The sequence below is a fragment of the Penicillium expansum genome (genome assembly GCF_000769745.1).
Source record: "Penicillium expansum strain MD-8 chromosome Unknown contig147, whole genome shotgun sequence".
NCBI classification, from domain to species: Eukaryota; Fungi; Ascomycota; class Eurotiomycetes; order Eurotiales; family Aspergillaceae; genus Penicillium; species Penicillium expansum.
In genome coordinates this window covers 421,700-448,800 of record NW_015971174.1, presented here as the reverse complement: position 1 = coordinate 448,800, position 27,101 = coordinate 421,700, and the positions used below count along the sequence as shown (strand labels likewise).

At 50.9% G+C, this 27,101-nt stretch overlaps 8 protein-coding genes across 8 annotated transcripts; 5 read left to right on the top strand and 3 right to left on the bottom strand.

Moving 5' to 3' along the window:
- Positions 1–12: 12 nt before the first annotated feature.
- On the top strand, positions 13–936 carry PEX2_047090 (Aminoglycoside phosphotransferase; the record flags this gene model as incomplete). Its single annotated transcript, XM_016741984.1, has 2 exons — positions 13–42; positions 97–936. 2 exons carry the CDS (start codon positions 13–15, stop codon positions 934–936), a joined length of 870 nt encoding a protein of 289 aa, XP_016603214.1.
- Positions 937–3,074: 2,138 nt separating this feature from the next.
- On the top strand, positions 3,075–5,002 carry PEX2_047080 (dicarboxylic amino acid permease agtA; the record flags this gene model as incomplete). The annotated part of the gene is made up of 5 exons (XM_016741983.1): positions 3,075–3,234; positions 3,283–3,340; positions 3,407–3,413; positions 3,463–3,623; positions 3,673–5,002. 5 exons carry the CDS (start codon positions 3,075–3,077, stop codon positions 5,000–5,002), a joined length of 1,716 nt encoding a protein of 571 aa, XP_016603213.1.
- A 1,202-nt stretch (positions 5,003–6,204) lies between these two features.
- PEX2_047070 (M14 family metallopeptidase) lies at positions 6,205–7,822 on the bottom strand (the record flags this gene model as incomplete). Its single annotated transcript, XM_016741982.1, has 2 exons — positions 6,205–7,398; positions 7,451–7,822. 2 exons carry the CDS (start codon positions 7,820–7,822, stop codon positions 6,205–6,207), a joined length of 1,566 nt encoding a protein of 521 aa, XP_016603212.1.
- Positions 7,823–8,656: 834 nt separating this feature from the next.
- On the top strand, positions 8,657–12,903 carry PEX2_047060 (Arf family guanine nucleotide exchange factor SYT1; the record flags this gene model as incomplete). The annotated part of the gene is made up of 2 exons (XM_016741981.1): positions 8,657–9,026; positions 9,095–12,903. 2 exons carry the CDS (start codon positions 8,657–8,659, stop codon positions 12,901–12,903), a joined length of 4,179 nt encoding a protein of 1,392 aa, XP_016603211.1.
- A 736-nt stretch (positions 12,904–13,639) lies between these two features.
- Positions 13,640–14,928, top strand: PEX2_047050 (putative RING finger domain protein; the record flags this gene model as incomplete). The annotated part of the gene is made up of 3 exons (XM_016741980.1): positions 13,640–14,179; positions 14,277–14,532; positions 14,591–14,928. 3 exons carry the CDS (start codon positions 13,640–13,642, stop codon positions 14,926–14,928), a joined length of 1,134 nt encoding a protein of 377 aa, XP_016603210.1.
- Positions 14,929–15,141: 213 nt separating this feature from the next.
- PEX2_047040 (DNA/RNA non-specific endonuclease) lies at positions 15,142–16,119 on the bottom strand (the record flags this gene model as incomplete). Its single annotated transcript, XM_016741979.1, has 1 exon — positions 15,142–16,119. The coding sequence occupies one exon, from the start codon at positions 16,117–16,119 to the stop codon at positions 15,142–15,144; it is 978 nt and encodes a 325-aa protein (XP_016603209.1).
- A 690-nt stretch (positions 16,120–16,809) lies between these two features.
- On the top strand, positions 16,810–18,405 carry PEX2_047030 (Zn(2+) transporter ZRT3; the record flags this gene model as incomplete). The annotated part of the gene is made up of 3 exons (XM_016741978.1): positions 16,810–16,861; positions 16,911–17,041; positions 17,092–18,405. The coding sequence occupies 3 exons, from the start codon at positions 16,810–16,812 to the stop codon at positions 18,403–18,405; spliced, it is 1,497 nt and encodes a 498-aa protein (XP_016603208.1).
- A 637-nt stretch (positions 18,406–19,042) lies between these two features.
- On the bottom strand, positions 19,043–26,785 carry PEX2_047020 (uncharacterized protein; the record flags this gene model as incomplete). Its single annotated transcript, XM_016741977.1, has 3 exons — positions 19,043–24,078; positions 24,131–24,737; positions 24,794–26,785. The coding sequence occupies 3 exons, from the start codon at positions 26,783–26,785 to the stop codon at positions 19,043–19,045; spliced, it is 7,635 nt and encodes a 2,544-aa protein (XP_016603207.1).
- Between the last annotated feature and the right edge of the window lie 316 nt (positions 26,786–27,101).

The following is a 27,101-nucleotide window of genomic DNA, read 5'->3' as shown; positions in this document are numbered from 1 at the left end:
TCATCTACTGAAATGGAACCACTCATACGCCCAATCACCCATGTATGTTGAATCATGACGCGCTCAAGTAGCATCTACTAACATAACAACACCAAGCCACACAGTCGTGACCCTAATGGAATCTTCCCACTATGTGAAAGGGATCTGAACTCCGTCACAGATGAGGCTCTGGCAGCCCTTCTCACAACTGCTCCTATTCTTCATCAGCTAGGTGGGACAACAGTTGTGCGGCTTTCTAAGAAGTTGGTTATGAAGGGTGGTGGAAGCGTCCTTGCTAGTGAGGCGAAAATGCTTAGCCTCCTTGCTTCCAAAGCTAGCATCCGAGTCCCACGAGTCCATCGATCATTTCAGGTGAAAGATGATACGCTATACTTTGGCACATGCGGGTATATTGTGATGGACTTTATCCAAGGCCAACCTCTGGATAAATGCTGGGCCGGCCTGCCGCTTGGTACCCAAGGGGAAATCGCCTCGCAGATTGCTGAAATGATCAAAGAGATGCAGTCCATTGAGCTTTTACAGCCTGGTCCTATCGGTGGAGGGCCATGTCGGGGTCTGTTCTTCACAGATTATAGTGCCGGGCCTTTTATGGACACAGCTGAAATGGAAGGGTGGTTTAACCACAAACTTGATATCTGCAAGAGCGTCCGTAAAGCTCCAAAAGACACACCACCATTCCACTTTACCAAGTTTGTTATTACACATCACGATATCAGCCCTCGAAACCTAGTCTTAGATCAGCATGGACGAGTGTGGTTGATTGATTGGGCATATTCCGGTGCATATCCTCCTGTCTTCGAAAGCGCGGCGTTGTCAATTCAATCGTCTTTCACCGATTTCAATGAGATGGTGCTATCTCTTATTCCACGTTATCCCGAGAAGGAAGTGCAACTTGACTCTATTGGATATGGATTAACCACTGCCGCATTGGCATAAGGCTGCTTTTGTCTGGCCTCTGTTGCTTCCAACATATGATCATCTTGATCGTGCCCTAAAGCTTTGACTAGACGCAATTCCATACTCTCAAGAAATATGATGGCATGCTGCAGCTTGGATGAAGTCCCAGCAAGCGCGATTTTCTTTTTACTACAATCTTTATCATTATCGGAATACCTAGGCATGCCCCGACTCGATCAAATTGTCACTTTGCAACTTGATAAAACTAGCTCGAGCATTCTATCCCTAGAGCCTTCTATACTGTCTACCTCTATATACGTTTTCTCTTACTATATCTCTGAATTATGGGTACCCTCTTCTTAATCTAGGCTATTAATAACATTCTTAGAAACATTACTTCTATATCATAGCCCTTCACTTCAGATAATAGGCCTCTGAGACCTCATATATAGAATTTGGATACCTCCTCTATTTTTATTTATTCTGAAACTTTGGCTCTTCAGCTGATTACCGAGCCGGAATACCAGCCGTGTGTATTCAGGGCCTCCGTGAGGTTAAGATAATGTTTCTCTGTTATAGCAAAGTCTATACTGGAAAACGAAAATGTCTTATATAGAGTTTAGGTATCCCGGGCTTTCCTTCTAACAGCGCTCCAACTTCGATACCAGCCTTGCGATTTTTCTCTTTTATCAAACCTTGGACCTTGTCTCAGAGCTAGGTATGCGCCTTGGAGACTCCATCGACACACGGCAAAGTACAAAAAAGCGGCACAAAGGATTGAAAGTTTGCTATTTAGGCTGGGCATCTCCACTGTTGTAGCCTAGAAACAAACGGAAGATAAGCACCGTGACAGTGTGTTGACACATACCACATACACAGAATCGAAGAAGCTAAAATATCAACATCTTCGGTGGAACTATGGAGTACGTATAGAATAGACTTTACAGGTACGTAGCAGAGATCCGAGGAACTTCCACGCCCGGATGCCTCGTATTATCTTATGTTGCGCAGCCTTGACCAAAGCCACTGGGGCAATCCTTCCAAGCCCTCGCCACAATCCAAGATCTTCCAGAAAAATATCCCGCATAAACTTCCGCTAAGCAAAAATTCTCCTATAGATTAACCTTGATATGAGCAGGCCACGCTGAGCACCCGGGCGCCCGCCAAGAGAGATAAGGATTGGTTGAGCCATACGCGAACAGTCTTGGCACATGCCCAGCCTCGAAAAACGTGCATCTCGCCCGGCTTGAGGTTAGTATTCACGGGCAAAGATGGAATTCGGCCTTGGCAATGGCCATGCACATACTGTTTAGGGTTGGGCTTGATAAGGGCTCTTTCCACGAATGGGGCTATCAGTCGGGTTGCTGAGTCACAGATATGGGTTTCGTTGCTTCTTTTTCATGCATTGTGGATCAACATCCTTTTTATAAAACATGTAAACAGTGTAATTCTGATATCGTAAATATCAAATGTACGTAGGTAAACAACTGAAAAGCTTCATATTAAAATATGGGGAATGGGGCAACCTAAAATTTTCCGGCGAATGCCGATGAAAAGCGCTCCCCGCAAAGGCCCATAGTGTTCGATCTTGGCGCCAATGTCTCCGCTTTGCCCGTGTCCTTGGAGTAGTATTCTGTAATATATCAAGCTTCAACAGAAATTGGACATATCTGATACAGGGGGTGTACTTCTGTATACAGTAATTATCTACATTATCTCGAAGGTATCCCTGTATTCAAGAAATCTAGAGCCTCATTAAAAATCAGAAGCACAGCCCTATTTCAACACAGCCCTACAGGTATTGTATCAGTACCCCCGAAACCGTAAACAGCCAACCCGTCGCGGATGAAACCCTTCGGAGAGGCTTTCAAGCCAAGTGAACTGTGCAGGTGTGGTCTGAGGTTTATTAAATTATTTTACCCCATGAACTTGAAAAAGCCTTGGCTAAGCAAGTCCCAAGGCGTCGTATCATATTTGATTGCATTTTCCCTCAAGCCTCCAGTCATTTTGATCTTACTCCCTGCTTATCTTTCTCCAGGGCTGTGTACTTTCCGCTCTTGGCTTTCCATTTAATCCCTCTTCGCCCCCCGTCTTCCTGGTCTTACATCCGGGATTTCTTTAATCTCTTACCAGGGCTTTTTCCTCGTCAGCGCAAACCTCTGCGCGTCGAACACACAATGGAGAAGTCTATCAAGGCCGAGGAATACCCGGACCACACCGTCACAAGGGAGTTCAGTGAGGATGGCAAGATTGAGCAAGGTGTTGGGAGTGGCCTGAATGACCCCAACCATGTTGAGCTGCAGCGTGCGCTCAAGGCGAGACACATTACTATGATTGGTACGTACAGTTCTCACTTGGACACGAGCACGTGCTGACAGTAAACAGCCATCGGTGGTGCTATTGGTACTGGTTTGATCATCGGAACGGGTGAAGCTCTTGCAAAGTAAGTGATGCTTGATTTTCCTACACATTTCACTCTGAGATCTAAAGCTAACAAAATTGCGTTCAGGGCTGGCGTGAGTGCTTACCCCGAAATTGGCTCGTGAATCTTACTAACTTGAATAGCCCGGTGCAATTCTCATTTCTTATGCTTGGGTCGGATTCATCGTTTTCCTGGTTATGTGCGCTCTTGGAGAGATGGCAGCTTGGCTGCCATTGCCCTCTGGTTTCACTGGTTATGCCGTCCGATTTGTTGATCCTGCACTTGGCTTCACCCTCGGTTGGACGTACGTACTGCCTTTTTTCCTCGAGAGGATCTCGCTAACACGAATCCAGATACTGGTTCAAATACATCATTCTATCACCGAATCAAATGACTGCCGGTGCATTGGTTATATCATACTGGATACCCACAGAGAAAGTCAACGCCGGAGTATGGATTACCATATTCTTGGTAATTGTCGTCGCCATCAATTACTTCGGTGTGAAGTTCTTCGGTGAATTCGAGTTCTGGCTTTCTTCCTTCAAGGTCGTTGTTATCCTCGGTATCATCCTCCTATCCTTCATTCTCATGCTTGGAGGTGGACCGGACCATGACCGCAAGGGTTTCCGCTACTGGAAGAGCCCAGGTGCTTTCAACAGTTATAAGATGGAGGGAGCACCTGGTCGATTCTTGGCTTTCTGGTCCACGATGGTCTCCGCTACATTCGCCTACCTGGGCACTGAACTGGTCGGAGTAACGGTCGGCGAGGCACAGAACCCCCGCAAGACAATCCCTCGCGCGATCAAATTGACCTTCTACCGAATCCTGGTGTTCTACGTGACCAGCGTGCTCCTGGTTGGCACACTTGTTCCATACAACTCCCCGAGTCTTCTCTTCGCCCTTTCAGACGGTAACTCGAAGAAGGGCTCGGCCGCAGCTTCGCCCTTCGTGGTCGCCGTCGAGCTCGCCGCCATCCCAGTCCTGTCCCACATCCTGAACGCCTGTATTCTGCTCTTCGTCTTCTCGGCAGCTAACTCCGATCTGTACATCGCCACCCGTACCATCTACGGCCTGGCCCGTGAAGGCAAGGCCCCCAAGATCTTCGCCCGCACCGATCGCCGTGGCGTCCCCGTCCCCGCACTGGCTATCTCAGCCACCATTGCCTTGCTAGGCTACATGAACGTCAGCAGCGATTCCAAGACCGTGTTCAAGTACTTCGTGAACCTGGTCACCATCTTCGGTCTCCTCACCTGGATCTCCATCCTGGTCACCCACATCTACTTCGTGCGCGCGCGCAAAGCCCAGGGTATCCCCGAGGAAAGCTTGGCCTATAAGGCTCCCCTCGGTATCGCAGGCTCATACTTCGCTCTGGCATTCTGCATCCTCATCGCTTTCACTAAGAACTTCGATGTCTTCATCCACAACCCCAAAACATACGGAAACTTCGACTACAAGAACTTCATTACCGCTTACCTCGGTATTCCTCTATACCTCATTATGATCTTTGGATACAAGTTCGCGACCGGCTGCAAGGGCGTTGATCCCATGACAGCTGATCTCTTCACCGGCAAGGACGAGATTGATCGCGAGGAGGCGCTGTATCTCGCCAGAAAGGAGGCCGAGGCAGAGAGGAACAACAACGCTGGCTGGTTCTACCAGAAATTCGTCTCCTGGCTTTTCTGATGTGGGACACATACCTGTATCTTGTTCCTTGGACATTGAGCGTTATCTGGCTCGTCGTTGGATACATCGACGGGCTGTTAATATCTTACTTTACCTTTAAATGTTTCAATTATGAGAAATGATTTTCCGGTCTATGATTGTTTTCTTCTGTGAAATAAAGCGTATGCATGTAGCTTTCCATGGTTTTACAATACCATCACATTATCGAAGACTGAGGGCGACTGGAAGAAAATATTGGTCTTGAGGATGCTGTCATTCCACAGCGAAGGAAGATAAACTATGTTTGACTGACAGGGAAATCCCAAGGTTCGATGAGGCCGAACATGTTGCACATTATAATCAGTTCCAGGCCAGCCGATAAATAAATTCCAGACACGAGTATCCACCTGTTCTAAATTCCCTGCGTCTACTTCTTTACATTGAATGTTTTTCATCTCAAAGATGGCCCTATAAAATACCATTATTATAATTTTGATTTTACTTCGAACTCTTATATTTGCCGTAACACTGAGCCGTGCAGCCGCTACTGGTCGGACGGTAGTATATAAATATATAATCATGAGCAATGCAATGTCCAGGGACGAAAACGAAAGTCTGTTGCGCGACAGGTAATACATGTCTTGGAAATAAGCTATGCTACAGTGTGAGATATAAAATCGCCTATCGTGGAGCCTGTGCCAATTAGTCCTGGCCAACCGAAGACTGTCCGCACATTTGCCATACCGTGAGAAGAGAGACCAGATGTAATGAAACTTATTGTCGATCGTTAATTTGACTATCTGGACAGAGATCCCCAGTAGCTGGTCAAATATATTCACTTGTCCAAGTGATATCTTTGGTATTTTCACTTGTGGAAACACCAGTACAGCTACGGCAATCTGTCAAGCTAATATGTCGACGTTTGCATGGGAGGTAGCGGATCTCCGCTGCTCAGTTGATCCCATCGCCCACAGTCGTCACCAAGCAGAAACTCTAGTGCGATGTCCGCGAGTGCCGGTGAATGCTCAAAGCAGATGGTTACTATTGGGTCACATTAAAGCCTACAGGTACATTGGAATATGTTCAGCGTTACAATCTTTACATTCTTAGGCTCGAATAGCCGAAATACTGTACAGGGACTCTGCAACACCAGCAGTACCGCAATTAAAAAAAAGGAAATTCGCTCGTAAGGTCAACATGCAATCATCAAAAGAGGAAAAAGCCTACAAACTCTCAGCCAGAGGTATCTGATCACTCATCAAGTCCTCGAAGCTGAGATCTGACGCCTCCTCGCCCCAGACAAACTTGCCGAAAGTCAGCAGAGCATGGAAAATCTCCTTGCCCGTGGGGACAATGTGCTCCGAAGGCAAAAGGAATCCGTAACTACCGCGGTCGCGGAGTTTGATCTGGTAAGAAAACCTGGCGTGCAGCTTATGGTAGAACCAATCCAACGCGCTGCCGCCCGAGGAAATCCCAGCAGCCGCGAGAATCCCCTCGCATGCCGAGGTAACGTCATACGATTCATGGGAGGTCTGACGGATTGCCTTGGCTAGACCCAACGCCAGTTCCTCGAGACTCTCGAGCGTGGGCGGCACAGACGAACAGGAGTATGAGTAAGGATATAGAATCTGCTGGGAGTAGGAGTGTAAGTCGACGAAGCCTACGATATCAGCGCGGCCATGAACCGTCTCATTTTGAGCCCATTGCGCCAGACGCTGGGATTCAATTGCTTCGAATGGTTCCGCGCCGGCGTAGTTCTCTGAACACGGGTTCGAGCGAGTCGACTCGCCATCCCACTCGTAGTCCCAGGCGCGATCTAGATCGACGCCCGGGCACAGTGGAAGACCCGTTGGCTGGCGGTTCTTGCGCCACAGGCGATCTGACTCCCATGAGTAGACGTATCCGTCGGGATTGAGGGTTGGGATTAAGACCCAGTCGTACTCGTGCAGCAATCGTGTTACTGCGGGCGAATAGCCGAAGTGGGTGATGAGGCTGTATGCGACATATGTTACTGTGGACGTACTGATCCACTCCCTGGCGTGAGAACCGCCGACGATCACGATTGTCTTGCGCGGGCCCGATTTGGTTTCTGTGTCGGGAGAGATGCCGAGTCGCAATGCTGGGATATCGCGACCCTCGTAGCTGACTCCCACGCTGGTCATCTTTACGTGTGAGGAGAACATTGATGCCATCAAGCGCATCCATTGCGTAATGACGGAGAGCGGCTGGTATTCTTGGAAGAAGAGGTCGCCGTTCGATATCGTCTTCAGTTCACCCGATGGAATTCGTGATCTGAAGTCTGAGTCGGGACGGTGACGGGAGGGGTAAGAGGCGTATATCTCGTCGGCGAGGTTGTCCATGAGGGGAGTATAGGAGGTGCGAAGTGTTGAAGGTAGTAGGTCCAACAAGGAAGGGATCTAAGAAAATAATTAGTGGCACGATAATAAAGCGTCTAGAAGAAAAGCGCACCATATCATCTGCAAGTCTAATATCTACGAATTTCGAGGTTATGGCCCAAATGTCCAAAAACAGCACTTGCGAGGCGGCAGCTAATGCTTCTGCCTCGTCCGCCTGGCGCAAATGAAATCGGAGGACGACATCACTCCCATACCGATCGTGGATATTTGATGGCGGTGAATGTTTTGAAGAGCAGCGTTTGTGGTCAATATCCCATATCGAGCCAATTACCCAGTCGCGAAGTCGACCCCATGGGCGTGGGTTGGAATGAGTGAAGTGGGAAGGCTGCAGAGGTGGCGGCGGGGTGATGCTTGAACCAGCGGGGACGGCAGAGATAAGAGGGATCAAGGTCGACGCGACCAATATAGGAGAAAAAAGACGCATGCCGAGTCACAATCACCGGCTTTGAAGAGAGGAGAGTTGGTGTTCTTCGGTTCAACCCTCGGGAGGTTCAGGATATCTGAGAGAGAGAGAGCCTTTTTCGCATGCGGAGAAGAGAAAAAAAGGGCGGGGACAAAGCGCCGGGGAAGAGATAACGATGGCAGATATAGTCCACAAGTATTAAGTTAAATATGACATTAAGAAGTTGAAGTAGAATGAAAAAGGAATTGTCCTATCGATTAACATCCGGATAAAAGAAGATGACATGCGGTTATTTTTGTTCTACGTCAGTGGCCAGTACTTTTGGGTATACTCGATCTACTCCAACGTTATACTCGAAACATAATGCTTAGACCATTATTTAAACACATATTGGTCTGCAGGGCTATTTTGATCTGCACAATTTAATTCTGAAGCTAAATTGATCCGTACATGTACCTTAAATACTCATATCTACATCAACCCCGTTCCTTTTCATCCTCTCTATACATAAACCTGGTCAATTACCCGACGCTCAGACCTGAATTCTAACTTGTCTGCCTTGCCCCTCATAGTATTCTTTTGGCCTCCTTTTCTTCTAGCTTCTTATTCTATCTATTTTTGTGTATGATCTAAAAAAAAAGAGAGAGAAAAAAGAAAAAGAAAAATACGCGTGGCGGCAGAAACAAGAAATCTAGAACGTTTCCCTTTCCGGCGTTCCCCTTTTTGCGCTGACCTCCAGATCCCACCGCGTCTGGATCCACCTAGGCAATGTCCTTCTCTATTTCAGTTCCCATCTAACGTGTTACATTTCATGGATCATTAGCTTGGGTTTATCCTAACGCTTTGTCCTTCACCATGCATTGGAAAGGACTGCGTCTCGTGGCCGATGGCAAGAGGCAGAACACCACGGAGCCTCAAGGCCAATCACGTCGCAGTGAACACCTTCCTCGTCCCTTCGTCCCCGCCGAACCTAGACTATCCGAGTCAATTCCTCGCCCATCCGAGTTACCAGAAGAAGTAAATACAGGACTTCGGCCGCCGGACGACGACGGGTTCAACCATGGAGTAGCTGAGTCGGGCGTTGCAGGACCATCCTCAGACGACCGTCCCAGCTTACGCCACAAACGATTCAGCTTCATGAGACTACGACATGCATCTGACCCCCAACTATCCAAGTCCTACGCCAAAGCGGGCCAGGACACTCCCCCGGTCCCTTCCTTGCCTCGTAAGTGAAACATTGACAACCCCAAAGCTTATTAGGATGGGTTGGTTAACTGTGCCTGCTGGATAAAGCTCCCAAAATTATTACTACCGCCCCAACCAGTCAGGAGCTCGACCAGCCTGTGAAACAGAGACCCAAGCTCAGCTTTCGACCATCGTCACGAAAACAGTCCATGGAGGAAATGTCTCGGAAATCAATGGAACAACCCGCGAAGCCTCGTAGGAGGGGCCAGGGATCAACCGACTCCCAGGTTACCGACTCGACGATTGCCATGTCCCGGAGCATTACCGAAGAGCCTGGACGCTTGTCAACCAACTCACTTCGGAGCGGGACCCCGCAGCCCAGCGACTCTCAGCGCTCGTCAGTCATTGATCCCCGGTTTTCCGAATCGTCTCGGTCAGACCAGAGCTACGGTGACCAGACAATCAGCCGAACCGTTTCCCCTCGTGATGGTCAAAGTGCCACTGCTGCAAAGCGATTCCGCATGCCACGCTTGAAACGAACCCGGAGCCCTCTCTTTCCCTTACCCCCCAAAGTCTCGCACCCGGCTGCAGGTGTGGATAATCGACCAAAGTTTCCCCCAGCAGATACCCCAAAATCCGAGGGTTCAGATGGCCATGACCAAGTTTCACCACTACCATCGCCATCTCGTTCCACCGTGGGACTCGCTGCTTCGACTGTACCACCGCTATTTCGAAATGATTCAACGAATTCCGCTCGCTCAGTCCGATCCAATCCCTCCTTTAAGAACCGAGGACGTTCGTCTACCATGGGATCGCTGGCCGAGAACCAGGACGACTTGTCCATACCTCCGTATTTGGCATCTTCGGCGCGCACCTCCACTTCGACCAGTGGCCGCAAGAGTTTCGGTGATATGTTCAATATCACCCAGCGATTAAGGCAAAACTCGTCCCCACCCTCTCCTCGTCACGGCTCTCCCACGATAGGTGGTGCCTCCACCCCCGTGCAAGAACTACCAGCAATCCCAAAGCGGGAGGAAATCGACACACCCGCTTCATATCTGACCCGTTTGGAAGAAGCTCTTCCCCGTGGCATGATTGCGGGAGTCCTCGCTCAATCAGAGGAGGAATTCTACAAGATCTGTCTCCGAAAACATATGAGAACCTTCTCATACTTCGGTGACCCACTCGACATGGCAATCCGCAAGCTTTTGATGGAAGTCGAGCTCCCGAAAGAAACACAACAGATTGATCGATTCGTGCAAGCATTTGCTGACCGCTATCACGAATGCAACCCAGGCATTTTCACGGCTCCTGATAACGCATACTTCATTGCATTTTCACTTTTGATTCTTCACACCGACGTCTTCAATAAGAACAACAAACGCAAGATGCAAAAGGCGGACTATGTTAAAATAAGTCGCAGTGAGGGAATCTCGGAGGACATTCTTGAGTGTTTCTATGAGAACATCTCGTACACACCCTTCATTCGTGTCGAAGACGCCAATATGCCTGACCGTCACTTGGCGAAACCACGTCGCACTCTATTCAAAAGCACTAGCTCCGAAAATTTAGCCCGCATTGCACGGGAGCCTGTCGATCCCTATGCGCTTATTCTGGACGGCAAATTGGCATCCCTACGCCCCAGCTTGAAGGATGTCATGGATCTGGATGATACATATAATCATTTCGGAACTGCTGGGCCACCGGACATGGATGCTCTTCACCAAGCCTTCACCAAGTCTGGAATCTTGCAAATCATCTCTCTGCGTTCTCGTCCTGACGCATTCATGCCTGCTAGCTTGGACAGTCCACAAGACTCGAATCCCGGTCTAGTAGACATCAAAGTCGCTAAGGTCGGCTTGCTTTGGCGGAAAGACCCGAAGAAAAAGAAAGCCAGGTCGCCCTGGCAGGAATGGGGTGCGATTCTCACATTCTCCCAACTCTACTTCTTCCGCAATGTGAATTGGGTGCGCTCACTCATGGCACAGCATGAGGCATATGTCAAGAATGGCCGTCGGGGGACTCTTGTTTTCAATCCACCCCTTGCTGAATTCAAGCCGGACAACATCGTGTCCACTGGCGACACAGTTGCCCTCCTGGACTCGAGTTATAAGAAGCATAAGCATGCGTTCATCTTTGTTCGACACAACGCGTTGGAGGAGACGTTCCTTGCTAGCTCTGAGCCTGACATGAATGACTGGCTTGCACACCTCAACTATGCTGCAGCCTTCAGGACCACTGGTGTTCGCACCAAGGGCATGATTGCCACAAATTATGAGGGACAACGATACCGCAAGAGTCAGCGATTAAACTCAATATCTTCACAAAAGTCCCACCAGTCGACAGACATCGAGCCCCCTTCTCCCAGCATCGATACCGATATTGTTGCCGAATTTGTTGCGGCGCGACGACAATTGATGAGCCACAAAATTCGGGAGAGAAATGAAAAGCTCGCCTTGTCACAAAAACAACTCGATGATCTTTTACAAAATGCCCGGCACTTGCAAGTGCTCACCCCTCTTCATGCTCGGGCTCGCGAGAGCGTCATCATGGCTGCAGGCCGCCTGTCTGCCAAGATCAAATGGGCGAGACAGGATATCTGGCGCAGCAAGTGTTACCGCCAGGTTCTCCTACGAGACCTAGGAGAGGATGACGAGGCAGCGGAAAGCAGGGTCGGGTCGGTTGCTGAACCAACGCCATCCCAGTCGGACGGAGCACGCCTCGCCTCTTCCGGGCCGTCCATGATATCGGAGCCTAGCGTGGAAAAAGCCAGTAGTATTGTGCATACCGTTTCTAGCGCCGATACCGTCGAGCCTAATGTTGCTCAACCCGAGCAGCCCTCGGACGCTGGACTGCTGGCTAAACCTTGGAATGATGAACTGCGTCGTCCCAGTATCCCAGCATCTGTCACTTCAGCTGACATTGCTCGTGTTGGTCGTCGACGCTCCGCTGTGACCATTCCCGAACGTGCCAAGTCATACTCACCCGATCCTAAGACAATTAAACTTGACCGTGAAGCCTCGGTTCTCAGCCGGTGGGATGGAGCTAGTCTGGCTTCTCGCACATCGAAACTGACATCGCCTGTGAGCTTCGATGACGGCGAGGAGCGCGTTCTAAGGGAAGCCGGTCTACTGGAGCTGCCGGCATCCCCGTCGACACACAAGGATGAATGGATCGCCCCTGACGCACTGCCTGGTAAAGACACCGAGGGCGAGACAAGTACGAATGATAAAAGCGATAGACATAGTCGCGTCCGTCGCAGCCTTCATCGCACCCTCCGTGATTCGCATGCTCATAGAAACCACTCACATTCGAAGAAGAAACGGGGCTCAATATCCAGCATTGGGCAGGAGGAGGACGATCAACTCTCAGGCGAGGCAGAAATCCTTCCCCGCAAAGCCCCCAGTTTCACCGTCCATGGCAAGAAAGCATCCATTGTCACATTCGGGTCTGAATGGCAGAACATGCCCCCGGAAGAGCGCCTCAAGCTCCGCAAGCCCACCCCCCATGAAGAGCCACGGGCGTCAGATCTTGCTATATTGGACAGCGGCGAGTCGATTATGACCGACCGCAGCCCGGAACGTCCTCACTCGGCTCGCAGAACAAGCACCACCACTGGTCTAAGTGTGCGCACCAACGACGATCTGGCAGAGTTCAAGGATGCGCAGGAAGAGCAACCGGAAGAGGACATCGGGAGCCCGGCTTCCCCAGTTTTCACCTCGCCCCCGACTCTAGATGCAGCTCTCCTAAACGCTGAGCATAGCCCCCACTCCCCTTCATCCACAATATACGGCCATCTTTCTGCACCGAGACCAGACGGCTCGCCCTCCCCCTCCCCCTCTTCTACATCCATCAACGAGCGCATCGTCGATACGCCATCCAGCGAAAACCTACGCCAGCAGTCCGTAGGCGCCTGATTCTACATCCCCCATCTTTCTTTGCCTTCTTCTGTACATTCTAACCATTCTCATCTTGATCTTCTGCTTGACGATTATTATACCCCGTTTTCTTCACACTCTTGCATCTCACTTTGTCTTTTCCTGGTTGACTTTCTTTATTGCCCCTTGCATTAACATATGGTGAATCTCGGTTTCGCGACAGGTTTTCGGTTCGGTCTGGGTTTTTGAGCATCTGTTTACGTCCGCGTCTGCGTTTGTGCTTCTGGGAACTCTATTCATTTACTGTCAGATCGTTGAATTAGATCTGTATGACAGGCCGCATTCATGGGCGTGCTTTGATATCTTATTCTTTCGCTATTTCATTTCGATTACGCTTCTTTCGAGTGTGAGGCTTGTGGAATCACTGATAGACAAAAGCGAATTATGATTGACAATGATTGATTTGATACCTCTTATTGCTTGCCGCAGTGTCTGCAAGCCTAAATGTAAACAATTGCACCCAACAAGTACATATTGGAGTAATACTTGTTCTCACTAGGAACTTGAGCATACAATCCCTGCTCTTCATAGACCCGACAATGTTGCATAGGGCTGATAAAGCGGTGGGATAGGCGGTAAACCAACGCACCAATCCCAAGTCCCCACCCTCCACCCGCGCCCCCAAATTCCCGACTAAAAACCCCATTACGACATCTACGAAGCTACAAAAAGCCACCCTCACCTCCCATCAACTCCCACACCAACCACACCCAAAATGGCGCACTCGAAGCGAAACACCTCCCTACCCCACTTTACCTCCTACGAACGCGGTCTTCTTCGCTCAACCTGGGGCACAAAACGCAGCGCAATCGGCCGCGACAGCTTCCTAACCTTCGGCTCCTGTCGTCTATGTCTGCAACCCGCGCGCGCACCTGTAGTCGCATGCGCCAGCAACGGCGACCTCTTCTGCCGTGAATGCGCAATCAATGACCTCCTCTCTCAGCGACAGGAGATCAAACGGCTTGAGAAAGAGCGCGACGAGGCGAGGAAACGCATTGCGGAGGATGAGGAGCGATCGCTGGCGGAGATGAAGGAGAGGGATCTTAGGGATTTCGAGCTTGTTTCTATGGGATTGGAGAATAAGGGTGGGAAGAAGCGCAAGGCGGAGGAGTCGGAGGCTTTGGAGAAGTTTAAGGCTAGGGAGGTTGAGGTTGATGGGAAGAGGAAGAGGGTTTTTGAGCTTGGGGATGAGGAGATGGCTCGTGTTGCTGGGGAGGAGAGGGAGAGGTTGAGGAGGGAGTTGAAGATAGAGAAGGTTTGTGCTTGTTCTTTTGAGCTGGAGATTAGAGCTTGAAGATTGAAGCTTCTGTCCTCAATTGGGAGCTTGTTTTGAACTAACAACTTTGCTCTAGTCGAATGGCAAATCTGCTCTCCCGTCCTTCTGGGTCCCGTCTCTAACGCCCAACACGGACGCGAATGAAATCGCCGCCAACAAGACCGTCAAGTTGACGCCTGTTTGTCCTGGCTCGACGGATGAGAGCCGGCATAACTACTCGCTCAAGTCACTTGTTGAGGTTAATTTCACGGAGGAGAAGGCTTCCGACGGGACTGTGTCCAGGGTGTGTCCGAGTTGCAAGAAGAATTTGAGCAATGGGCTCAAGGCGATGCGTATGTGGAATGGAACTCGGTACGGCAATTGGGTCTTGCTAATCATCTCTCATGACAGTCACAAAGCCCTGCGGGCATGTTATTTGCTCTCCGTGTGTTATGAAATTCATGACTCCCCACGAACACCACGTTCCCGATCCACATGCCTCGAAGGAGGAGCAGGAGAAGACTGCTGCTCTCCATGGCCAGGTTCTATGTTTCGTCTGTGAGACAGATCTTACGGCAAAGTCAAAACCAGACGACAATGGCAATGGGAATGGGAATAGCAAGAAGTCTAAGAAGAAGGATAAGGATGCTATTCAGCCTGGTCTGGTGGAGATCTCTTCCGAGGGGACTGGGTTTGCTAGCAAAGGTGGGAATATGGGAAAGAAGACCGGAGTTGCATTCCAGTGCTGAGCAACTCGTAATAATAAAACAAACGAGAAAGAAACATGAAACACCACGGGTTTCTATTATGTGTACGATAAAAAAATATCCTGATATTGCCGCCCGGAGCGGTTATTAACGCCCGAACCATGCAAATACAATGTTTCTAGATATACAGTGAAGCCATACGAGAAGTCAACAGACGAAACCAGTCTCTCTCCTCTCTTATCTGCACCCTCAAATTCAAGAACGCTTCTTGGCATTGTTGAACTCGCGCACAGTGATCGAGCAAGACACCTCCTGACACAAGCGACGACGACGACCGAGGTCCAATTTAGAGCCGAACTCCAAACCAGAAGCACGCTCAACAGCCTCGAGAGGAACCTCAAAGTCAGTCAGACGCTTGTCATTCGCAATGCGAGCATTGGGCAGAACGAAAGCACCGAGCGCAACCTTGCTGGTAGGCGAGTTGGTACCATCCTCGGCATAAATAACCTTATAGAAGTGCGTGGGCACAGCGACGTTAGGCGGGTTACCAATAACCTCGTAGTTAACGCGCCACTTTCCATCCGGGTCACGGTGAGGCAGGTACAGGGGACCCGTAACGACGCGAACGGATGGATAACGCTTAGCGAGATCACGACAGAAAGTCTCAAAGTGCGCCCAGTAGTCACGGTTGAAACCCTCTCCGACCTGCGGACACATATTGCTCAGTGCGAACGTGCCGTCCATCGCATCCTGCGACCACTTTGCGTCTGCGGCCGGCACCTGGTGTCCGCGATCATAGCCCGAGCGGAAATAGTCGGACAGTTTGGCGCGGAACATTGCCGGGATGGTCGTGTCCTCGAAGAATGTGCTCTTCTTCCGATCCGCGTTGTTAATCGCTAGAGATTCGGGTGTGATGTGTTCGGCGACCCAGGATGGGTTGCGGGTGCGACGGTCGTAGGCGCCGTGCAATGGGAGGGAGGAGAGCTCGTCGGCGATTGGGCCTGGGAAACCATATTGGAGGATTCCTGCTGCATCGACAGGACCAGTGGCTAGTTTGGATGCTAAGGCCGGGGCTGGGATGGTTGAGGGCAGCTTAGGGCCTGGGGTCGTCGGTGTCGGAGTGAGAGTCTCTTGTTGGGGCTTTGAGGATTTGCCCGAGAAGAGCAGCGCGGTCACACCAGCTCCGGTGGCTGCACTGGCGGCAGCAATGACTGCCAGAGTTGCTTTGGACATGGCTGAGTGTCCCTTGGAATTACCTAGGTAGGGCTGAGGGTTGAGTCGAGAGAGCCAGGAACACAAAGATCAACAAAAACGATGGGGAGTCACGGGCCAATCACATCACATGCAAACCCCCGAACTATTGCAGGGTGTTCTACATGGGGGCTGTTTGGTTTATGTATTCTCGTGTTTCTCTAGTTTCTCTTGATTATCATCGTTCTCATGATTCATCGAGTCTGGTGAGTCTAAAATTGTTCAAATCACCAGATACTGTCAGTTGCATACATGATTAACCCCTTGCATATGGGCACCCTTCATCCTTTATCATATGAGAGACAGTCTCAAGTATCACCCGATCAATTGCAATGAGACAGTATTTATGAAACTCAGGTCGAACCCTTTTCTCCGTATCCCATAGTCTCAGAGGGTTCTCAGAGGGTTCTCACAGAGACTCACGATGCCAGACCATCTATTCCATATCCCAGATCCCAGCTATGAGGGGGGGGAAGTCGCAAAAGTGCAGTGAGAACCTTGGGGGTGAACGCACTACCCTCAGACAATGCACCTGATTTAACTTATAAACAGCCCCATCCATGGATATCGTGATATTTTTATTTCTTGTATAGAGGGAGAGAGGCAAAGTGTTGACCGCTAACTCCGTTGCCAATTACATCACCGTTTCCATTCTCTTCAACTCCCCACGCCATGTCTGCCAACGACCTCCGGGGGTGGGTGATGAGCGCCGTCTCAGGCGTTGGTAAGTGTTGCTTAGAAGCTTTGAAATCTTCCCCACTAATTATATTCAGCATGTGTCCTTGGTTCCTCGATCATCTGCATTGATGTGCTGGTGCGGGTGCTTTCCCGCCGCAAGAGCTTCCAGATAGCCAACAGTAGTAACTTCCTGTCGGCATCATTATGTCTCAGTGCTGGAGTCATGGTGAGCTATCATTTCTAGAGGAATGCTTGAATTATACTAATGCAAAGCAGCTCTTTACCTCCCTGTATAGCATGCTGCCCACCTCAAAGCAGTACCTCACCCGCGCCGGCTTCTCCCCCGCCGTATCTGCATATATTCTGATCGGTCTCTTCCTTGCCGGAGTCGCAGGCATCCAAATAGTATCTGCATTCGCACACAGATATATCCCATCTCATGTTGTCGACTGTGCCCATACCCATAACGAGTCGGAACTTGATCCCGAGCACGGCGAGCCCACACACGAGGACCGAACCGGACATGATGAACGAACACCGCTTTTGCAGTCTAATAAGCCATCTTCATTCAAGTCAATGCCGGCGGTGGTACAACGGAGCCAACATACTGAGCCGGCACCCAGACGCCGCGAGACGATGCGGGCAATGCTGGCGCGTCGCATTACGTCGCTCATGGGTGGCGTAAAATCCGCCTGTGACGAGGACGGGCCTTGCTTCGGAGTTTCTCAGACCTGCGGCCAGGAATGCACTAAAGTGCTTCCGCTATTAGCCGGCAATGAAGCCGCGCGACCAGACCCGCTGCATCATGGAAGCATATCTGTGCCCCTGGAACCGGAAATTCAGCGCGCGGAAACTGACATTGGCAATGAACATCCACCTACTACACAGGAAGGGGGATATTTTGACAACATCTCTGCACATCACGATGTGCACCCATGTGTTGCTTCGTCCGCTTCGTCTCAGACCATAGACTCACATTCAAGTCATCACTCTCATTCGCATTCCGAGCATCATCCGCATTCCGAGTCTCATGGACACCTCGACATCGATTCTGAGCGTCCCAAATCAGCCGGTGGCAATCCCCACCACCATCACGTTCCCCAAAATGCATTCCTCTCCATTGGACTCCAGACCTCGCTCGCCATTGCCCTGCATAAGCTTCCCGAGGGGTTCATCACCTATGCCACCAACCACGCCAGCCCAACCCTCGGTATGACAGTGTTCCTGGCTCTTTTTATCCACAACATTGTGGAAGGCTTCGCCATGGCGCTTCCGCTCTACCTAGCCCTCGGTTCCCGCTGGAAGGCAATGTTCTGGTCTAGCCTCCTGGGAGGTATCAGCCAACCGGCCGGTGCTGGTATCGCTGCACTTTGGATTTGGAGCACCGGCCAACACGGCAGCGAAGATGCCACAGGTCCCTCGTGGGGTATATATGGAGGTATGTTCGCTGCCACCGCTGGAGTCATGACTTCAGTTGCATTGCAACTTTTCAGCGAGGGACTTGGTCTCACCCATCACCGCGGAATGGGAATTGGGTTCGCTATTGCAGGTATGGGGTTGATGGGTCTCAGCTTTGCATTGACCGCTTGACCAGGCTATGGCTCTGGTGATCATTCTTATCATACGCCTGGCGCTTGGTCCTTTGTGATCCTTACGGCTGGCATGCATGAACAAACATATTGGGTTTTTTGCTTTTCACTACATTCCTTCAACATGACCACGCTGTGGTCCTGTACAAACGGGCAAGACTAAGTGCGTATTTAGACACATGTATTTCTTATCCACAAACTGCTACGGGTGTCGAATCACCGATGTGGTGGATGCACAATTGCCTAGTACTATTGAGTACTGTATGTACGTTCGTTGTGCAGATAATAAATTAGATTCTGATGTATCGATTCTCCAATTCATAACGTAGCTCATTACAAATGGGCTGGTTCTGTCTAGAAATTGTCCTAGCTAAAGACACTCCAATATGGCATGATCAAACTAATTGTAATGCATCTGTGTAATGTACCTCATATTAATCAGATTATTCAAGTCTTACGACGGTGAGAGATATCGTACAAGTGACTATTCGCACATAACTTCCAATAGATCCTGATATTAAATTGCAGTATGGACAAGGTATACAATTTGGTCCTTCACATGTTTCAAATCAGAAAACGCCAACATAAACCCAAACCCAAAATATTTGATAGACAAATGAAAATTCCCCAATGTATACCTAGAGAGCCTGCACCGAAATACGTCTCTGAGAACCACTACCACCAAAGCCAACGCCGCTAGTCTCACGCAAATGGTTGTGGTGCGTCTGAACCTCCTCCTCCATATCCTCAACATCAATACTAAACCGTCTAGGCTTAGACCAAACACCAAATTGATCACCACCATTAGCCTCCCCAATACTCTTAATTTGCTCAGACTGTACACCGAAACGATCCACCACAGACTGGAACAGCTCCATTTGCGCAGACGCCCGTCTCGCCGTCTGACCAGTTCCCAAACGAGTCTGGGCACGACGCAGCAACTCCATATGCTGCGAGGCAGTATCAGCAACACGGGCATGGCCTTCAGCCTTGGTGTCGCCGAGCAAGTCGTACAGGATTCCCTCGTGCAGAGTCGCTGCCGACTGGTGGTTCTCCGAGGCTGTGAACAGGGCCGAGAGAAGCTTGGTCATGTCCAGTGTGACCGGGTCACAGCTGCCCCACACCTGACGCAGGTTGTAGCAGATGTCGCGACATAGCTTGATGGCGGAATCGACGTTGCCGCGGCAGAAGCGGGTTTCCACTAGTCGTCGGCCGATCCATACGACCACGTCTGGTGTCCAGGTGCGCTGCACGATTCGGGAGGTCCAGAGTTGGGTGAGGATGGTTTCTAGCTCTTCGAACATCTCGTACTGGCCTAGCAGGGTGATGATGTCGTTGAGGTGGTTGAAGGGTAGGTCGACCATCTCGATGCCCAAGGATTTCGAGGTTGCCATGACATCTTCCAGGAGTAGCTTGGACTTGATGGACATGGCTTGGTAGGTCTTTTCATCGGTGCATTTGGTTGCCTTGTGGCCGCTGAGGTACAGGCAGAGCTGGGTGGCGGTGTCCATGCTCTCCTGGCTGTTGAGGCCGTCGGTCAGGTGCAGGAAGGAGTGCAACACGCCTGTTAGAATGGTTGCTTCCTGGAAGCGGGAGGAGTTGCACAAATCACGGACGAGGTTGGTGGTTGTTGTGAGGATGTTCATGTTGTAGTTGTCTCTGTGGATCTCACGCAGACAGATCTGGTAGAACTGCTGCACGACTTCCTTGTCGGCGACCTTGGTGGCGGAAAGGTTGGAGCAGAAGTACTCGTACAGCTTGTCCTTGGTGTCGTTGGCAGGGCGAACTCGCTTTTGACCAATCTGTAGATTGTAGAGCTTGTGGCCAGCGATCAGAGTGGGAACGAAGTCGTGGCCAGAGAGACTCTGAGAGAAGGCCCGAGAATTCGTCATCTCGCGACTCATCTCGTTCATGATCTGGTCGTAGCTGGCGCGTCTGCCGAAGACTTCCTCGAAGGCAGCGACAAATACGGCGTCGCGGCGATCCCTCAGATCAACGGGGGAAGCTTCGGAGCTGTACACCACGCGTTGGCGGAGTTCATCGAGGAGGTTGTTGCCGCCTTCGATGAAGCCGCACTCGAGGTAGATGCTTGCGATCCGGCGGGCCCAGTCACCAATTGTGTCGGTGTCACCGTCAGCATGCAACACATCAGTAGAGTAGGCGTGGAGAATGGCGTTGCCCTGCTGAACAGAAGAAGTAGTTCCCTGTCGCGAATGGGCGAGGGCAAGTTCACGGAGCCACGAGAGAGTCGTGGTGGAGAAGTAACCCTGGTTCTTCTTAGCCAGCTGGAACTCTTCGGTGTAGAGGGAACGGGCTTCAACGGTCGAATCATGCTTGCGCACGAACAACTGGGCCAACTTGTGCTTGAGGGTGATAGGCAGCGGTGTAGTCATCTGGTCGAGACCCTTCGACGACTGAGCAGGAGCCACCCACTCTCTAGTTTCCAGAGGCAGCTTGTAAAGGGAGATGGCTTGGTCAACGTGTGCATCACTGGACTCACACAGCTCGGCAAAGAGCAAGGTAGCATTGAGCGTCTTCTCGCTTGTTGCACCGTGCACGTAGCGACAGGTCATGACATACTCAGAGGCAACCCGGTACCGCTCGGGGAAGTCGGAGCTCTTGTGAGTAGTCAGAATAGACATGTATCCCAGGTAGGTCTTCTCCAGCATCCGGTCCACCAGCTCATGATCATAGGCCTCCACCTTGTTGTCTTCAACAACCAGAGTCGGCCAGAGAGATCGGTAAACATTCAAAGCGGAATCCCACTGTCCCTCCTTCTCGTAGAGTTTGATTAGGGCAATTGCAGCATCCATGCCCTCTGGGGCAATACCGTTCGTACGGGAAGTAGCCTTGAAGATGCGCTGGTAGATGCTCTTAGCCTCACCGTTCATCTCCAGGCGAGTGGCCAAAGCAGCCTCAAGATACATGTTATCGATGGTATGCTCATGAGTCTCTCCGAGACGAGCGGCCAAGAAGTTGCTCATGGTGTGGAGCAAATTCAACGCCTTGGTGAACTGGTAGGTAGTCTCGTGGAACTCGACGACGGCCTTGGCAACGGCCAGCACCGACGGCACAGGGGCTTTTTCCGAGTTGATCAAAGAACCGAAGGCATTCTCGTAGACAATTGTAGCCTGTTCCAGATGCAATCTGCGGAAGTGGCAGTAGGCCAACACCAAAGCCAAGTCTGCCGCCGGAGGTGCGAGCTCGGGTGAGAACTTCTGGTGAGATTTAGCCTGTCCGACCGTGGGCCAGATATGCTGCAGAACCGCCATCGAACATTCACTGGCTTGGATCCATTGCCCCTCACGCACGTAGATACTGGCAAGGTTGTGGCACAGGATCAAGGTGGTGACAGTCATGTTTTCGGGACTGGCCGAGATAACGTCCAGCAGCTCAATCAGCAGCTTGCGGTCCCGAGAAGACAAAGAGGATGCGTCCTGAATGGAGACTGCATTGGCCATGCTCTGGGCAATTGAGAGTGCCAGAGCGGTCGACTCCTCTGAGTACTCTTGGTGAGTCTCCTTGTAGTAGCGCCACATGAGAATTGACAAGGAGCGATCGAGATTGTACATAAGCATCTCCCGAGTCTCAGCGCGGAGAAGGTGCACGCGCTGCATCATTTCCTCGGAGTGGATACCAGTAACCTCAAGGTCCGCAACCAATTCACGGATGATGACCTCAGATTCATCACTTCGGCCCTGACGGCGGAGGAACTGGTAGTACACAAGGGCGACATTGGACTTCTTGTCCATCATGTCAACCGAGTCGATATCGCGCGAGTTGAGACCAGCCCACAGGCTTGACAGAACTGCCTGGGCATGGGTCAAATCACCCTGATCCTCGTACATCTTAGCCATGTACAGAGTGTAGGCAATTCGGCGCTCGTCGGTGACCTCCATGGTGCGCACCATATTGTCATACTTGGTTCTAGCAATATCGCGGCTCATCTCGTCACTTCCAGTTGTGGAGAAATGAGTGGTCAAGAATTCGGCAGTCTCGGATGACTGGCGCGAATTGGTGCCGTATTTCTGAAGAACTTGCTGGTAGAAGTGCTTCGAAATGACCAACGCGTTTTGGTTTTCGCTGCGAGACTTGTACATGCTGACGATCATTCCAAGGTACTTCAAGCGTTGGTTAAACTCCACGCCGGTGATCTCAGAGTCGGTCAAGATCAGGTACTTCATGATGTCTTCCTGCTGAGAAGTAATCGTGCCTCGCTCGGAGAATGACTGTATCATCATCTCGGAGCATGTCAGGGTAATCGGGTGTGACTGGCCGAGAAGCTCCTGGCTTAGCTTCCATGCTTCGTAGCAGGTCTCATCAGCGTGACTGGCATGCGCCAACTTAGACACGCGTGCGCTGAGGACCAAACTCTCTAGAAGGGCGATAGACTTCTCGCCGAGGACCAATCGGCGGATGTCACTCGCAAGTCTGTAGAGCTCCACGACACTAGACCGAGTGAACTGCGACTCGCGGCAAGTCAACTCGAGACGAGCGAAAAGAACGGTGGCAGGCATGAGCTTCTTGAAGCTTGAATTGAATTGGAACTCTTCGTCATCAGAGACCAGAGGAGAGGAGAGAAGATGCGACAACCAGTAGCGTGCGGTATATTCCAAGACGACATACTTGTCGAAAAGATGGTTGCGCTCCTCGATACCCAGCTTGTCCATGGAAACATCAACCTCCTCACGCACACCCAACTGCACGCAGGAAAGGCATCTGGTGAGCAAGTCGTAGTGTGCATCCTTGAGACTGAGCTGGGACTGTCCACCGGTTGATTTGGCCTGTTTGATGATGTGGTCGCGAATGCAGGTGTGGGCGAAAGAGACCACGCCATCACGGGTCATGACTAACGGGCTCAGAGCATTCAAGGCATCGTAACTACTAGTGGGTTTGTTGGAGGAGAAGCTGGGACCCTTTGTGTCCACATTCAGCAAATGCTCAATCTCCTCGACCAGCAGGGGTCTCTCGGCGGCTGCGAGCCAGGAAACAATATTGACAGTACCCTGTTGGTTGAAATCGAGGGTATTGGAGTGGAAGTCAATAAGTTCCGGCATCGACTGGGGCAGGCCCTGAACAGATGCAACAGCCTGGCTCAAAGTCTTTTGCTGTTTAGCATATGCAACTGCCATTTCGGCCCAACTGAAAGAGCCTTGCGAGCGGACTACAATGGCAGACACAGCTGCTTGAAGCTGTTTGCCCTTGTGGGTGTCAAAGTTGGCGCTAGATGCAAGCATCTTGTTGACATACGCGATGAGATCGTTCTTGGTCTGGGAGCTCTGCAGGGTAAACTGCTGAACGCCACTGGAGTTGATCTTCAAGCTCAGGGGCCGAGTGAAAGCGATCATCTTAGATCCAGCATTCTGTTCGGAGAGGATCTCACAGAAACGCTCAAGACAGGCAACGGCGTTGGTGTGACCTCCCCTGATTTGGTCGATGCCGTCAACCACAAACATGTACTGGATGTTCGTGGCAAGACCAGCACGAATACCTCTCCAAAGACTTGTTTCAACTGCGTCATCTCCGGCGCCATCGATGGCTCCTTGGGCTGCCCTGGCGACTTCAACCAGGATAGCCTCCTGGGTCTGCTTGTCACTGACAGAGTGATCCAACATCTGGTGAAGGACACCCTTCAGGATGCGCAGAGGCAAAGTAGCGACAGGAATATCAGCACCTGTAGTTGATTAGCTCACAAACCAACAAAACATAAGAGTAGGAAAACTCACGAATGGTGTATGGGATAACATTCCAGCTATCGTGCTCGGCCGATTCCTGCAGTCTTTCGATCGCCCATTGTGCCAGTGCACTCTTTCCTGAGCCAGGACCACCAGAAATCAGCATTACAGGGGAGCTTGCGACACTGAAATCGTAGAGCGTGTTGTTGAACCACTCAAACGATCCCTCGGCAAGCGAGTGGGCGCGAGAGTCGAGGATAAACTGAAGAGGGCGGTCCTGCACTCCCAGGAATTGGCGCAAACTACCCAGCTCAGTTGAGGAGTAGATCAGGGAGCTACCCTCCACGAGCTTCGCGGTGTGAGCGTCGACAACACAGTTCCAGTGGGTAGAAAAGCGCTTGGCGTAAGTCACAAAAGCGGCATCAACATTGCGTCCGATGATTTGATCGGACTCTTTGCTCTTGAATCCCTCAACACAGCTCATGGCCGTGCTGCTGACCATCTCAAGCAAATCGGCAAAGACCGCGGCAACATATGGCTGGAGTTCAGGAGAAGATCTGTACGCAATCTCATACTGCAGAAGCAAGTAGATACCGACAGCAACCCGGCCATATCGGCCAAAGACGCTCTCGAACACATCCGTGTTGTCCATATCAGACTATACAACAAATTAGTATCCAGGTCCAAAATTTTCATGAATCACATTTAACTCACTTCCAAAAGGAGGATAGAGAATCCCCAGATGAGCGATGCCGCCTCATTGGCAGCAGGCGCGAAACCTCCGACAGACTCCCGAAGAGCGTCGACTGCATACGCCAGTCTTGATGCCCATCTGAGGCTGCAGTCAAGTCTGCTACCATCATGAGGCATCCAGCGGAGACGTTCAGCTGCAACGGCATCGAAGAAAGCATCGACGTTAGGGCTGCGCTTGCTGATCTGGCTGGAAGACAGACCCAGCTGAGTCTTGCACTTATGGGACACGGCCTGAACCTTCTCCTGGAGGACAGTGACCTTGTATCCACTGCCACTCAGCTGTCTGACAATGCGCTTCGAAGTCATGTCATTCGCAGAGCTGCTCTTGGAACTGGAGCTAGCGTTGGCGATTCCGTTGTTGAATCCGTCATTACTAGAGGTACCATAGGCACCACCCTGTCGAGTTCCTGCTCCGCCAACAATGTTTCCTTTGTTGACTCCGCTGTTGTCATTGCCAGACAGACTATAGCTACCGTCTTGGTGAAGTCCCAGAACACCTCCGCCAGCGATGCCTGGTTGGTTTGATCCAGTAGCGCTGGTATTGAACAAGGCGTTGTTTGTCTGACCCGTGGTGGTAGATCGTAGACCACTTGTTTGGTTGGATCCACTGGCGGTAGTAGAATACCCTGTACCTGTCGGGGTCTTGGGGGTGAACCCTTGATCGGACACCGCACGAGCATAAGTAAGACCCCCCCTGTTTGCCGGGTTTGAGGCGGCCAATCCTTGTCCACTTGAATACCCATATCCTCCCACGTTGGAAGCAACATTACTCTTCGCGCTTGTGGAAGTAAGATCTTGGGGTCTGGTTGCGGTGGTCTCAGAGACAGAATGCCTCTTGCTCTGTTTTCTGGCGGTAGAGCTCTGGTTTGTGACTCCTCTGCTCGTACCATAGCCGGCGGCGGCGGCGGCAGCAGCAGCAGCTTCCCCTGTGCCTGCTCTCTGGGAAGGCTGAGAGCCCTGCTTGTCGAGTTGCTTTCTGTCGATATGGTATTTTCCAACGTCTTGATCGGCAGATTTTTTGGAAAGGTCCTTGCGGGTGGTCCCATCGCTGAAGATGTCCGGGCTGAGGTTGTCATACTCGTGGATCTCTTTTTCAAGGGATTCTTTGCTAAAGTCACCTCCAGCGACGGCTTTCCCAGTCTTCTCTTGGTTTGAGCTAGCTGTATTTCCGCTTCCTGCTCCAGCGAAGACAACCTGAGGAACATTGTCGTTCTTCTCTTGGGTGGATATTCCTTTGCTGCTGACTCCTCTCTGGACGAGAGTGTGTGCGCCACCCGCATTGTGGAAGTTCTTTTCTTGGAAAGTGCCCGGCATGGTGATGGGGCCCTTGCGGATGTCGTAGTTAGGTTCAAGCTCTCCGGCTGCCACACTGCCTCTGCGGTCATGTTTAGAGCCAGTGTCTTGATTTGCTTTGGCGCTTTCTTGCTGTTTCTGGCCAGTGTTTTGCGTTACATTGGTGCTGGCTTGCTGTTTCTGGCCAGCCTCTCGCTTCATGCTGCCAATGTCTCGTTGCTCTGCGTTCGTTTGGCCAATAGACGAGGTACCAGTTTTGTCTTGGTCGATCCCTCCTTTGCTGATTTGCTTTCCGGTCTCCTGAACATTCTCCTTGTTGAGGCTTTCTTTGTTCATTCCAGCAACGCTGCCCGATGCTCCTCCGAGTACAGCTCCTCCAACAGCTCCTCCGGCAATTCCTCCGGCAGCTCCTTGGCCAGTCGATTCTTTAGTGGTTTGACCTTGGGTGACGGCTTCTTTGGCACCATTGAAATTGCCTTGCTTGGCTTCATCGCGGGCGGATGAGCTTTTATCGAGGACCTCATTGGCCTTGTCTCCCTGGCTGGTCGATTCTTTGGTTTGACCTTTCACGAGTTCTTTCGCACCATCGAAATTGCCTTGCTTGACTTCATCGCGGATGGACGAGCTTTTCTCAAGGATCCCCTTGGCCTTAGCGAACATGTTGATGGGTAATAAATTAAGAAGTGAATATATTAACAGTAGGAGGATCGTAAAGATAAAAATTAATCAAATAAAGTCATTCAGTCGTGTTTGTTCAGCTTTCAAAAGATAGTAGATAGGAACAAAGAGAGGAACAGAGCCAGATTTGGGGCCCCGGGGGGACCTAAATAATATTAGCAACCAACCATCTCCTCATTGCATCATGGAATTGGTTCGGTGATGCTCGCACAACTTTCATATGCAGCAGTGGGTACCAAGGACAAGTAAGCTAAGAGAACAGCTTGCTCGGTATGCAGCTCAGGCCCGCAACCTGATC